Below are 13,653 nucleotides of genomic sequence, written 5' to 3'. Positions count from 1 at the left end.
GCTAACCATTGTGTGTAGTGTAGAGAATATGTTATTGTGTGCTGCTCAGTTGATTTTCACTCAGAGCGACTCTGGGACAGAGTAGAGCTGCCCCCATAGGGTTTCCTAGGCTGTGAATATTTATCGGAGCAGATGGCCAGGTATTTTCTCTGAGCTGTTGTTGGGTTTGAACCGCTGACCTTTTGGTTAGAGCTGAGCACTTTAACCATTGTGCCACCAGAGCCCCCTGTGAAGAATATAGTGGTGAGCAAACAGACCTGGCCTGGGGACTGGACAGAGAAGGAGGAACCAAGGCTAACGCCCAGCTGTTTGGCCTGATATGATTCAACAAGGAAGGAAACCTAAGAAGAGGTCTGGGAGTGGGAGGAGATGATTTCAGCCAGAGTCATGAATTGGAGGGGCCTGTGGAAATGTCCTTGGGAGCTCTGGTGGTGTAATGGTTAAGAGCTACAGCTGTTAACTGAAAGGTCAGCAGTTAGAATCCACCAGCCGCTCCTTGTAAACCATATGGGGCAGTTCTACTCTGACCTATAGGGTCGTTATGAGTCAGAATCGACTAAATGGCAACGGATTTGGTTTTTTTTTTTTTGGTGGGGATGCCTGGAGTCCCTGGGTGGTACAGTTGGCTAAGTGCCCCACTCTGAAAGGCTGGTGGTTTGAACCCACCTGGAGGATCTCAGAAGAAAAGCCTGGTGATCTGCTTTTGAAAGGTTGCAGCCTTTAAAACCCTACAGAGCAGTTCTCTGCACACATGGGGTTGCCATAAATTGAATTCAACTCAACGTAACTGTTTTTTTTTTTTTTTTTGTCCAAGATGTCCAGCAGTTAGTTGACACGTGGGTTGGCCTGGAGCTCAGGAGAGAGGTTAGGGCTGCAGTTATGAGTTTACAAGTCTAGGTGGTAATAGAGGTCATGAAAGTGGGTGAGATCGTCCATGGAGAATTTGTGAAAAGAGGGTTAGGTAGAAACCCAAAGACATCTTTTAAATATGTTAGTAAAAAGTGTTGGGTTTTCTTCTGCTCTAATATACGCTTATTAGAAAAAATCCACCGAATGCCTCAATTCCTAAAATAAGTTAACATTTTGCGGGATACCATCCCACCATTTAAGAAGCCAGTAGAATATGAAGAACTTAAAAATATTATCACTGGTCTTCTGGCTTCCTCTAATGTCTCCTTTCAATCCATTAAAATAAAAATCAGGTTATATCACTCCCCTGCTTACAATTGTTCCGTGACCACCCATTAACTTCAAATAAAAACTTGTAAGAAATGCAAACTCCCACCCTAGCCTAGACTATTGAATCAAAACTTCTAAGGATTAAGCCCAGGAATCTATTTTAACAAGCTCCCCAGGTGATTCTGCTGCAAGTTAAAGTTTGAGAACCGCTGTACTAGTCTAAGTGCTTTGCATGTGTTTTCTCCTTTAACCTTAGCAACAACTCTCTAAGTATTACTATTGCCGGTATTGTGCTCTAGTTAAGAGTAGAATCTGGAGCTAGGCCGCCTGGGTTGAGTCCTAGCTCTTCCAACTTTGTGACATTGGGCTTAATTTTCTTTACCTATAAGATTTTTTTTTTTATATAAGATTGGGAATAATAACCAAAAAACCAAACCCGTTGCCGTCCAGTCGATTCCAATTCATAGTGACCCTATAGGGCAGTATAGAATTGCCCCGTAGGGTTTCCAAGGAGTGGCTGGTGGATTCGAAATGCCAACCTTTTGGTTAGCAGATGTAGCTCTTAGCCACTGCCCTACCTGGGTTCTAACGGGCTGTCGTGGGATTAAACGAATTACCCTAAGTAAAGCGTTTATACCAGTGATTGGGATATAGTAAGCGACATATAGGTGGAGCCCTGGTATGGCAGTGGTTAAGAGCTATGGCTGCTAACCAAGAGGTCCGCAGTTCGAATCTACCAGTTGCTCCTTGGAAACCTTAGGGGGTAGTTCTACTCTGTCCTATAGGCTTACTATGAGTCGGAACTGACACGTCGGCGAGGTTTTTTTTTTTTTTTTTAAGCATCATATAAGTGTGTCCCCGTTTAACAGAGAAGGGAACCTAGCCTGAGAGGTGAAGTGACTTGTCCAGGGTCAAGGTGTGTGATGGGAACCAGGTTTTTAACCCAGGCCCCTTCACCTCCAAAGGCTATGCATACCCTAGGCTACGGTGCAGCTTTCCGTAGGGCAGGCCCGCCGGGGTGAAGAGCTAGCTCCGAGGCCTGGAGCCCCTCTGAGCCTCCCCTGTGGTCTGGCGCGAGGCGCTAGGATTCTGCCTTGAACTGGGTTTGCCATCCGGCGGGTCTGGGGGCGCAGGTTGCCCTCCTCCAGGAGCCCACCCGCCAAGGGCGGTGCTGGCACAAAGCTGCTGACTGTCTGACTAGGACTGGCTGATCGGAGACCACCCACCGCCGCCTCCGGCTCCCTAAGCACCGCCCACCGCCCTCTCACCCCGCGGCGGCGGCGGCGGCGGCGGAAGCGGAGGGCCGGGCCGGGCCGGGACGGGGCCGCGAGCGGCATGGAGGAGGCGGAGGTCGCGTCGCGCCGGGCCGAGCGGTGCGGGCCCCAGTGGGTCCCGCGCGGGGCTCGGGCCCCTTGAGCCGTGAGTGCCTCCGGGCAGATCTCGGGGAGGGGCGGCGCGGACGCGGCAGGTCTCGAATCCTGGGCGGAGAAGAGGAGGCCATATACGAGGGGACGAGGGCGGAGGGGGTGAAGGATTGGGGTAGGCGCTGCCCTTTGCCCACCTCAGGACTGGGAAGGCATGGGGGCTTGGAACTTTTCAGGCCTGATGAACCTTGAGAGCCTATTATTTGGCCTCCACCTCTAGCACCCTGGGCACCCCTGACTCAGATAGTTCTCTCAGCCTCAGTGGAGTTTCCAGGTGCTCTGACCCCTCCTAAGATTTTTCTGCTAGGCCCAGAAAAGTTGAGCCGCTTTCCCCAGGTCACACAGCACGGATGCCTGCTGGGAAGAGTTCCTGGGAGGCCCTCTCTCATCAGTCCAGAAGGCATTAGGCTTTGGGAGCAGCACCTTACCCCATGTGATACTCTGGTCCCCAGGTTCCTGAAGGCATGGGCTGGCCAGGACAGCGGTGACCCCCCTAACCCAGCATGGACGACTGGAAGTCCAGTCCCCTCATCAAGCCCTTTGGGGCTCGGAAGAAGCGGAGCTGGTATCTTACCTGGAAGTATAAACTGACCAACCAGCGGGCCCTTCGGAGGTTCTGTCAGGTATAGGGATGTCCCAGGACCTCTCGGGGGCTCCCGTCCAGCTTTTCCCCAGCCTAGATTATGGGCACTGGGACCCACTTTGGCTGCCCCCAGGCTGGAAAGGGGAAACCTGTATGTGTCAAGTCCGCATCAGGTAGTGATTTAGGCCCAGAATTCAGCTTTGGAATCAGAACCCAAGTCTAAACTCTTAGGCTTCTGATAGAAGTCCGAAATCTGATCAGGCAAGTTTTGCCCAGAGACATACACCTGTGAGACAGTTCGGGCTGGGATCCAGGTGTTCCCATCCTCAGCTTGATTCTCTTGAAACTGGTGCCATCTCTTGGAACTAACTGTGGAGGGGACCAAGGAAACGAAGGCTTCAAACAGAAGGGAAGAGTGCAGGAGCTCTGAGCAGTGAGGGCCCTGGTGGAGGGGGAAAGGTTAGGGGAGGTTACCATGAAACTGGGCCGCAGTCTGGGGAGGAGAGCTGTGTAGACAGAGGGAAGAGAGACAGGCTCCAGGTTCTCTGTGTGTCCTCAGTGCAGCCAGGGCCCTCCTTTCAGGAAGACCCTCTATTATCTGGAGGGGGTGCCCCTCTTTAGTCGTTCCTACCCCTCCCCTCAGACAGGAGCGGTGCTGTTCCTGCTGGTGACTGTTATTGTCAACATTAAATTGATCCTGGACACTCGTCGAGCAATCAACGAGGCCAATGAAGACCCAGAGCCGGAGCAAGACTATGGTGGGGCCAGGCTGAGGGTGGGATGGGGGTGGGGAGTCCCCTGGAATCTCACAACTGGAGTGGCAGGCAGATCCCAAGAGGGGTGATTCTACTGTGGGGACTATCTCCATGACCTGTTGTACCCCCACAGATGATGCCCTGGGCCGCCTGGAGCCACCACGGCGCAGAGGTAGTGGCCCCCAGCGGGTCCTCGATGTGGAGGTGTACTCGAGCCGCAGCAAAGTGTATGTGGCAGTGGATGGTACCACGGTGAGTGGGCCAGGGTCTGGTGTCCCGTCACTCCTGCTCAGGCCATGGCACGTTGACTCTGGAGTCCACTGCCTAAGTGGGAACTGCAACTCTGCCATCTTCTAGCTGTGTGACTTTGGAGGCCTCAGTTCTTCATCAGTAGACTGAGACTAATGATTTTCACTTGCCAGAATTAAATGAAAAGTATGTACAGTATCTTATATGTAGTGGTATCTCAAAAGTGATAATTAGTAGATTTTTAATTCATTGATTTACTTCATAATCATTCCCTGGTTGGTTATAACCACTGCCTTTTTTGGACTCATACGTGTACTGGGCACTGGGGACCTGGAGGTAATGGAACCTGGCCCTACTTCAAAGTCTGATAGGGGAATGTGATAACTCCAGGATGAGGCATAGACAGCCTAGGGCCCTAAGAGCCGTGGAAGTTCTGGAGGGGAAGGTTGTTGAAAGATGGGATCTCTTCTGATGGGAGTACTGTGGAGGTTTCCTGGAAGATTGGAGGCCTCCTGGAAGAAGTGGCCTTCAAGCTGGGTTGGGAGAGAACTGTATGAGCAGAAGTAGAGGTAGGAGGGAAAGTTTCATGCAGCTGAAGATTTAAGTGCCCAAAAGACAGAGACCATCAATGCTAGAGTGAAGAGTTGGGTTTCTTCTCTGTCACCCTGCAGGTGCTGGAGGATGAAGCCCGGGAACAGGGCCGGGGCATCCATGTCATCGTCCTCAACCAGGCCACGGTGAGATTCTAGGATGGGGAACTCTTGCTCTTCTTGCCGGTGACACCAGCTCACAAGACTTATGTCCCCTGTCAGGGCCACGTGATGGCAAAGCGTGTGTTTGACACGTACTCTCCTCATGAGGATGAAGCCATGGTACTGTTCCTCAACATGGTGGCACCCGGTCGAGTGCTCATCTGCACTGTCAAGGTCAGTGACTCTGTCCTGGCATTGCCCCCATTGCCCCCATCTCCAGCCCTGCTCAAGGCCTTGGTTTCTGTGCCCCTGATATAGCATAGGAGCCCTGGTGGTGCAGTGGTTAAGAGCTCAGCTGCCAACCAAAAGGTCGGCAGTTCAGATCCTCTAGCCACTCCTTGGAAACCCTATTGGGAAGTTCTACCCTGTCCTATAGTGTCACTATGATTCGGAATCAACTTGATGGCAACAGGTTTTATATGGCATAGTGAGAGAAAGGTGTGGCAGTCTGCTTTTTTAAAGATTACAGCCTTGAAAGCCCCACAGGGCAGTTCTGCTCTGTTCAGTAGAGTTGCTATGAGTCAGCATCGACTGGATGGCAGTGGGTTTGATTTTTGGGTTTAATGGCATAGTGGAAAGATCCTTTGGAGGATGGTGACTCAGGTTCCAATCTTAACCTTGTCATTTTTATTAATTCTACTAAGAGTTATGGAGTACTTATGTGCCAGACACTTTTGGGTGCTAAGGATGTAAATGGCAAACAAGACAGAGTCTCTGCCTTCATGGAGCTTACATTCCAGCACAGGGAGATAGACAAAAAAGCAACCAAATAAAAGTATAATGTCAGGAAATGCTAACTTATATGAGGAAGAAAATAATAAAGGAAGGGGGAGACAAGCAAGAAAGATGCTGATTTAGAAAGGGTAGTCCTCTGTAAGGGCACATGAACAGAAAGCTAGAGGAAGGAAGATGATGGGAAGAACATTCTAGATAGAAAGAATGGCAAGTACGAAGACTGTGTAAGAAGTTGCTTGGCGTGCTTGCAGAACAACAAGGGTTTCAGTGGAGCTGGAGCAGAATAAGGGAGGGAAAGAGAAGAGTGGTAGGAAAAGAGAGCAGAGATACAGCAGGGGACAGAAGTGCAGATCCTGTGGGATCATAGTAAGGATTTATTAACTGGGCGACCTTGGTTGACTCTTTGAGTCCAAGCTTTTAGTTTTCTCATCTATGAAATGATAGTAACCACAGAGGGTTGTTAAGATAATTCAATGAGTTAATTTAGGTAGAGGGTTTTACAGTGTCCGAAGCACATTTGGTGCTCTGTGAGGCCACGTCTCCTGGAACCATGCCACCTGGGCTGACCATCTTCTCTGGTCCCCCAGGATGAAGGCTCCTTTCACCTCAAGGACACAGCCAAGGCTCTGCTGAGGAGTCTGGGCAGCCAGGCTGGCCCTGCCCTGGGTTGGAGGGACACCTGGGCCTTCGTGGGACGAAAAGGAGGTGCCAACACCACAAACCATCCATCCTGTAGTATCAAGAGCCTGAGAGGAACAGGACTTCAGGAAATGGGATGGGGTGGTGGGCAAGTAGGAGGCAGTGCTGGGAGGAATGAACATGGGCAGGGAGATGGGCAGAAGCCCCTACACTGGAGCTTGAGCCCTCATTGCCCCTCATTCCTGCCTCCTGCCAGGTCCTGTCCTCGGGGAGAAACATTCTAAGTCGCCTGCCCTTTCATCCTGGGGGGACCCAGTCCTCCTGAAGACAGATGTACCGCTAAGCTCAGCCGAAGGTGGGGTTAGTGGGGAACAGGCTGTGGGGCAGTACCTGGGCTGGTGGTTGGCACATAGGCAAAAACTTGCTTTGACTTTCTGGGAGGCCTTGGCCAGGTCTTGTCCTCTTTATGGGACTTCATTTCCTTGACTGTGTGCCCTGGGTCTTCCAAAACCGCTTTGTCCCCATCCTGTTGTCCACATTCCTTCCTCAGAGGCAGAGTGCCACTGGGCAGACACGGAGCTGAACCGTCGCCGCAGGCACTTCTGCAGCAAAGTTGAGGGCTATGGGAGTGTGTGTAGCTGCAAGGACCCCACACCCATTGAGTTCAGCCCTGACCCGGTAAGCAAGGCCTTAGACAGCAAGGCTTGGACTTCTTCCCAGCTTGGCAAGGGGCCCGAGGAAAGATCCAGGTTCAGCTTTCTCTACCCTGGCCTGGGAGGGAACCAGGATGAGGGGATTTGTGTTGAGCCCTGGAAGACAAAAGGAGCATCCTGGTTGAGGGTGGGGGGTGGTGAAGGGTTAGATGTGTGAACAAAAGTTCAGGGTTTGGTGCTGGGCTGAGTGTGTAGAGAGGCTAGGCCAGGTAAGACCCTCCACTCCTTCCCTATCTACCCTGGAGTTTAGGGACAGAAACACCTCTAATTGCCCCCCTTCAGAGAACTATTCCCTAGGTGGGGTTCCCAGTTTGGGAAAGAATGAGTCAAGAGCTGAAAGCTATTTCTCCCTCAGCTCCCAAACAACAAGGTCCTCAATGTACCTGTGGCTGTCATTGCAGGAAACCGGCCCAATTACCTATACAGGTGAGCCTGGGGGTGGACTGTTCCCCCCACTGAATAGGAAAGTGTTTAACAGGTGGGAACTCCGGGCTCATCTACCTACAGGAGAAGCTCTTGGGGTGGATGGAAAGGTATCACATGCTAGGTTCATTTACCTATGTGGGTTAACATGGGGGAGTTTGGGCCCATCTGTATGTTCGGGGAGCCCTGAGTAGGTGGAACAGGGAGGCCCTAACCTGTTCTTGGGCTCCCTAGAATGCTGCGTTCTCTGCTTTCGGCCCAGGGAGTATCTCCCCAGATGATAACAGTTTTCATCGATGGTTACTATGAGGTGAGCTGGGGCTTGTGGGGGCCCAGACCTACAGGGCTGGGGGTGCTAAGCAGCAGTTAACCTCTGAGAACTGGCAAGGGAGACAGCCCAGGCAGTGGCTCTGAGATGTGAAAGGCTTGCATGTCGGAGCCGGCAGAGGGGAGGGTAGCCTCATGTGGTGACCTATGACCATGCCCCCCAGGAACCGATGGATGTGGTGGCACTGTTTGGTCTGAGGGGCATCCAGCATACTCCCATCAGCATCAAGAATGCCCGTGTGTCTCAGGTACTGCTAGGCAAGGATGGGAGGGGCAGATGCCTGGCCCCGCCCTCCACCCCAAAGCTCATGTGCTCTATTTCTGCTCCCTACCCAGCACTACAAGGCCAGTCTCACTGCTACTTTCAATCTGTTTCCGGTGAGTCATAAGGACAGAACTCTTGAGCCTGGGGAGGGCAGATGTGGGTACAAGATCTGGTCCTACTATGTAGCAAACTCTTCCTCTCTCTGGACCTCATCTCCTGATCAGGAAAACAAGGGCAATGCTGCCTGAGAAGTGGGATAGGATGGAGGAGACCAGGGCCTGGGAGAGGGGCCTTTGGGATGACGTTGTCCACCCCCCACCCCCCACAGGAGGCCAAGTTTGCTGTGGTTCTGGAAGAGGACCTGGACATCGCTGTGGATTTTTTCAGGTAAGGGAGATGCCCCTTCACTATGGCTCCTGTAAGCTGCATAGGACCTTTGGCTTGGCTGGGTCTCCAGGGAAGAAAACAGAGAGGTGTTTTGGAGAGCTTTCTGGTGGAAGTGAGCACAAAAGTGGTGGGAAAGCCCGGGCAAAGGGGCAGAGGTAGGATGGCAAGTGTTAGGACTGGAGCAGAGGGTGAAGGGAGACAATGGGGATTTGGGGGAAGGAGGCATGACTCCTGAGTCCCAGCTTTAGCTCTCCTGGCATCACTGTGTAACTTGGTTAGCCTTGCCTCTCTCAGCTTCTTGAGCCAATCTATCCATCTTCTGGAGGAGGATGATAGCCTGTACTGCATCTCAGCCTGGAATGACCAGGTAGGCTGGGTGGCCAGTGGTCAGCTGGGGAGTTTGTAGATGCCCCGAGCTAATACCTCCCACCATGGCCTCCTGTCCCCAGGGGTATGAACACACGGCTGAAGACCCAGCACTACTGTACCGCGTGGAGACCATGCCTGGACTTGGCTGGGTTCTCAGAAAGTCCTTGTACAAGGAGGAGCTGGAGCCCAAGTGGCCCACGCCAGAAAAGGTACCATGGCAGGGTAGGGTGAGTGGGCCGGGTGGCCTCCCAGCCTTAAACCTTTTAACCGTCGTAGTCTTCTATGCCTTCCAGCTCTGGGACTGGGACATGTGGATGCGAATGCCTGAACAACGCCGGGGCCGAGAGTGCATCATCCCTGACATTTCCCGATCCTACCACTTTGGCATTGTCGGCCTCAACATGAACGGCTACTTCCATGTGAGCTGGAGGCAGGGCTGTTGGGGAGGGGAGCTCAGTATGGTATTGTGGTCAAAAGCATAGACTCTGGAGCAATCCCAGCTCTGCCACTTAGTAGCCATGTAACCGTGGAGAAATTACTTATTCTCTTTTTTGCCTAAGTTTCTGTATCTGTAAAATGAAGATGAAAATAGTACCTACCTCATAAGGTTGTGAAGTTGTGAGGATTGAATAAGTGAATTGGAAGCATTATATAAGGGTTAGCTGGTATTATTTTTCTTATTACTATTCTTAGCACTGGACGGTGGGTGTGGGGGGGGTATTTCTGCTGCCAAGCACTCCTCCATCCCTGAAAGCTCTGCCCTCTCACTGCCTGTCCTTGTAAGTGCTGGGTCCTAAGCCTCAGCTTGAGATGAACAGGGAGACTCCCATGCCCCCGTGCCCCACTCGGCTGTGTCCAGAGGGCCAGCTCCCCAGTTTTAGCAATGGAGACCTGGAAACCACCTAACCCAAAGGAATGGACAGCATCCAGCTTGGAATCTCCTAGAAACCAAAAGAGTCTTCAGAGGCCAGCTAATGCAAGACCCCTACTCATCTTCCAGAGAGAGAGACATTTGCCTGAGACCATCTCACTGAGTCACAGCAGTTTCCTCTCTTACAGCCCACCCTGTCCCTTTGCCCACCGTCCCCTGCAGGGCCTTTTACTGGCTTCTGCGGCTATAGCAGCAGGCTCAGGGAGGACCACTGGAGCAGGACTAGCTCAGAGGTCAGTACGAGCTGCATATGTGGGCATGAGCTCTCTGGCAATGGTGGAACTCAAATCAAGGCTGGTAAGAGTCTGCCGAATATGCTGCAAAGAGGATGAGGAAAACAGGAATTAGAGGGACCTTTACAGGTCCAGGAGTTGGTCTGCTGGCCTTGTGGACATGCGGTGAGTGATTGGGTAGGTGTAGGCTGGATGGTGCGAAGCTCTAATTTTCACTCTTATGTCCACTCTAGGAAGCATACTTCAAGAAGCACAGGTTCAACACGGTTCCAGGTGTCCAGCTTAGAAATGTGGACAGGTGGGGCCTGGGGGTAGGGTAAGGGGAAAGACATCTCTGAGCCCTAATGGATCAGTCCCTGACAGTCCTTTCCAGCCCTGGGGCCTGCCCAATTCCCATGTGGCCCTTTGCCCTGCCCACTACTGCCCCTGGGATTGTAGTAAGGGGCTGTCCCCTCCCCTGACCCACTTCCACTTCCCTTTCAGTCTGAAGAAAGAAGCTTATGAAGTGGAAATTCATAGGCTGCTCAGGTATGGCCTAGGGCAGTTGGGGTGTTTGGCAGGGAATGGGGAAGAGATATTGGGGGTTTTAGCCCCATAATTTTTAGGGCCCAGTACAAAATGAAAATGCAGGCTCTCTTGAATTTCAAGATGGCAGCAGCCAAGCATTAAACCAAGCACAGGGTCCATCTGAGCATGGGGCCCTGTACGGCATGCCCATGAAGCGGGCCTTGTCTTGACCTAACTCCCCTACCCTGTCCCCCCGTCCACTGCAGTGGGGCCAAGATCCTGGACCACAGCAAGAATCCTTGTGAAGACTCTTTTCTGCCAGACACAGAGGGCCACACCTATGTGGCCTTTATCCAAATGGAGAGAGACGATGACTTCACCACCTGGACCCAGCTTGCCAAGGTGCCCCAACACAGCCCACCCAGGAACACCCCTCTCCCCCTACACACACTGCCCCAAGATACAGGGAGCCTTTGTTCTGGAATCTTCTACCTCAGACCTTCTTTTCATACCCTCAGAACCCCCTTCCAACTCTCTTGTGTAAATCCCTATTCCAGAAGATGCTATCTCTTACAAATTGAGGAGGCTCCTGAGGAGGGGTAGGTAGGGGCTGGGCCAAAGAGTCTTCAGTGCTCCCTCCCCACAGCCCTCTGACCTGTACCTTCTTTCACCCCTAGTGCCTCCGTATCTGGGACCTGGACGTGCGTGGCAACCACCGGGGCCTATGGAGGTTGTTTCGGAAGAAGAACCACTTTCTGGTGGTGGGAGTCCCAGCCTCCCCCTACTCGTGAGTGACTCTTCCCTGCCCTGTGGAATAGGGACTTAGTGGGGACATAGCTAATGACCTTTTCCCTAATACATTCTCATATTATTTTCCCAGGGTGAAGAAGCCACCATCAGTCACCCCAATTTTCCTGGAGCCACCCCCAAAGGAGGAGGGGGCCCCAGGAGCTGCAGAGCAGACATGAGACCTCCTCCAAGACCCTGCAGGGCTGGGTACTGTGTACCCCCAGGCAGGCTAGCCCTTCACCCCATCCTGTAGGATTCTGTAGGTGCTGGCAGGGGCTGGGGCTGGTTTGTTTTTAACATGTGACTTAATTACTAACTCCAAGGGGAAAGTTTCCCTGCTCCAATATCTCTCTTCCTGAGTTGAAGGTCTATTTATTTACTTCCTTATTGGGGAAGGGCAGAATGGTACCTGGGAATCATTAGGATCCCTGGGCAGCTGATCTGCCTCCTCCCAGGCCTGGCTCAGAATTTAACCTATTTATTGAGTCCCACAGAAGCTGAGGGCCTTGGAAACAGGCCAAAGCCTGGGGGGGCCTTGATTTCTTTCTGGGCTGGGGTGCTGCCCTGAGGGTGGGGCTGGCTCTTACTCAGGAAACTGCTGTGCCCACCCCATGGACAAGCCCAGCTGGGGCCCACATCTGACAAAGACTTACTTGGAGACCCTCAGACACTGGACCAGGCCTCTTCTTGGCCTCCTTTTGTCCAGGTTTCCAAAGCTGAATAATGTGGTCATTGATTAAAAAAGGAGAAAACCTCTGGGGATGTGTCTTGTGAGTGTGTGTGTGTGTGTGTGTGTGTGTGTGTGTGTGTTTAAGAGAGAGAAAGAAAATAGCCACGATAGATGGTGAGTTTTCCTTACTTCCACAGGGTTTGTCTTCCATTTGAGGCCATTTGACCACCAGGGGATGCCCAAGCTGCGCCCTAGGACAGCCTGGACCTAGCCCTGCCCCATTTGGGGCTGAGCTTGGAGCAGCCATCCCATGCCCTTTCCCCAGTCTTTAACCCCCTAGGCTGGCTCCCGCCTAACTTGGCCAGGCACCTGCCCCCAGGATGGAGCAGGAGAGAGTAAAAAGGGATACTTGGTGGTCGAGGGAGAGGATGGGACAGCAGGTGAGGATATTGGGGGTGAGAAGGAAGTAGGTGAGACAAGGGCGGGGCTATTGGTGGGGACATAAGAGCTTAGAAAGATGTCTGTGGCCCTTAAAAACCAGTTGCTATCGAGTCAATTCTGACTCATAGTGACCCTTTAGGACAGAGTAGAATTGTCCCAGAGGGTTTCAAAGGCTGTGATCTTTACGGAGCTAACTGTTACGTATTTCTCCCATGGAGTGGCTGGTGGGTTCGAACCACTGACCTTTCAGTTAGCAGCCTAGTACTTCAACCACTGTGCCACCAAGGCCCCTTTCTGTGGCCCATAAAAGGCACTTTAAATGCAGAATTCCACGTCTGGGTATTTTTCTGGAGATAAGGGTGATAAGTTGTCATCAGATTCTCACCAGGCCAGTGACCCAGAGAAGTTAGGAAGATCTGAGTTAGATAGTAACAAAAGTACCAGAAAATGGATGAGATTGTCCACAGGGAGTGGGTGAGGTAGCCTAAGGCAAGGGGGGGATGACATTTTAAGGACCTGTGAAGGACTTAGGATGGGGAGGGAGAGTATAGACCACCTCTTAAGAAGGGGTCTGCTGAGCCCTGGCGGCTGGACCTGCTGAGCTTACATAGAGCCATGGCTAAGGAGGCACGAACTGACTGGAACTCCCCTTTTGCCTGCTTTCCATTCCCACCAGTGCCTGGAGCCCAGCTCAGCAGTGGCACTGGTGGTGTATGGCCTGGGCGTTTTTCGCCACCCTGACGCCTTCAGTGTTTACTGGAGCTAGAGACAGGGCTTGAGGTGGCACAACAGCCAGGTTGAGGAGCAGTTAGCCCGTGATGAGGTGGAAGCCTGCCCTGGATAAACAAATCCCCTGCAGCCTCCACACAGGCACCTGGGGGAGGAGCAATGTGGTGGTGAGGGTGAGGTGGGCTGATTCCTCTCCCTGCCCAGCGCCTTAGTGGGCTCCTGGTCTGGACCTCCCAGGCTAACTCTCAGGTACAGCGTGGCTCTGGCCAAGCCTCTCCTTTTTGGGGCTCCACAAGGGGGTGATAGTTCTGGGCTGCCCTTGGAAAGCCTGGGAAGAGTAATCAAGGGAAAGAGTGACTGGTTGGTAGCAAACAACATGTCCTCCAGCCACAGCTTCCTTCCTTAGTGTTGTCACTCCTTCAGCAGTGATCCGGTTTCATATTTGGGATATTCAGACCAGGTGCCCCTTCAAGTGGAGCTGTCACCATGCCAGCCAGAACCACACCAGACTGAGTCAAACAGCCTGAGCCCAAATCTAAGCTCAGCTCTTCAC

The 13,653-nt window shown here is 52.4% G+C and overlaps 1 protein-coding gene across 3 annotated transcripts; it reads left to right on the top strand.

The window, feature by feature from the left end:
* The first annotated feature begins 2,488 nt into the window (after positions 1–2,488).
* Positions 2,489–12,016, top strand: POMGNT1 (protein O-linked mannose N-acetylglucosaminyltransferase 1 (beta 1,2-)). Of its 3 annotated transcripts, none has more exons than XM_064281904.1 (22): positions 2,489–2,598; positions 3,056–3,226; positions 3,830–3,944; positions 4,075–4,193; positions 4,862–4,927; positions 5,003–5,116; positions 6,265–6,382; positions 6,573–6,671; positions 6,867–6,994; positions 7,385–7,455; positions 7,687–7,762; positions 7,944–8,027; positions 8,116–8,157; positions 8,373–8,431; positions 8,726–8,798; positions 8,881–9,009; positions 9,094–9,219; positions 10,198–10,262; positions 10,448–10,492; positions 10,738–10,873; positions 11,149–11,258; positions 11,352–12,016. In XM_064281904.1, exons 2-22 carry the CDS (start codon positions 3,107–3,109, stop codon positions 11,437–11,439), a joined length of 1,983 nt encoding a protein of 660 aa, XP_064137974.1. In that variant the 5' UTR covers positions 2,489–2,598; positions 3,056–3,106; the 3' UTR covers positions 11,440–12,016. The 3 variants fall into 3 exon arrangements, with proteins under 3 accessions (XP_064137974.1, XP_064137973.1, XP_064137975.1); XM_064281903.1 differs by having other exon boundaries at positions 8,711–8,798; XM_064281905.1 differs by lacking the exons at positions 10,198–10,262; positions 10,448–10,492; positions 10,738–10,873; positions 11,149–11,258; positions 11,352–12,016 and adding an exon at positions 9,860–10,191 and having other exon boundaries at positions 8,711–8,798.
* Positions 12,017–13,653: the final 1,637 nt, after the last annotated feature.

The sequence above is a fragment of the Loxodonta africana genome, chromosome 3, assembly GCF_030014295.1.
Source record: "Loxodonta africana isolate mLoxAfr1 chromosome 3, mLoxAfr1.hap2, whole genome shotgun sequence".
Taxonomy (NCBI): Eukaryota; Metazoa; Chordata; class Mammalia; order Proboscidea; family Elephantidae; genus Loxodonta; species Loxodonta africana.
This window is presented reverse-complemented; position numbering and strand designations above follow the sequence as displayed.

What these genes read in the sequence shown, in the direction of transcription:
- POMGNT1 (XM_064281903.1), top strand. Translation starts at nt 3,107, where the DNA reads ATGGACGACTGGAAGTCCAGTCCCCTCATCAAGCCCTTTGGGGCTCGG. An exon ending in TCATCGATGGTTACTATGAG is followed by an intron (nt 7,763 to 7,943) that starts GTGAGCTGGGGC and finishes CATGCCCCCCAG; the next exon opens with GAACCGATGGATGTGGTGGC. An exon ending in AGAATGCCCGTGTGTCTCAG is followed by an intron (nt 8,028 to 8,115) that starts GTACTGCTAGGC and finishes CTCCCTACCCAG; the next exon opens with CACTACAAGGCCAGTCTCAC.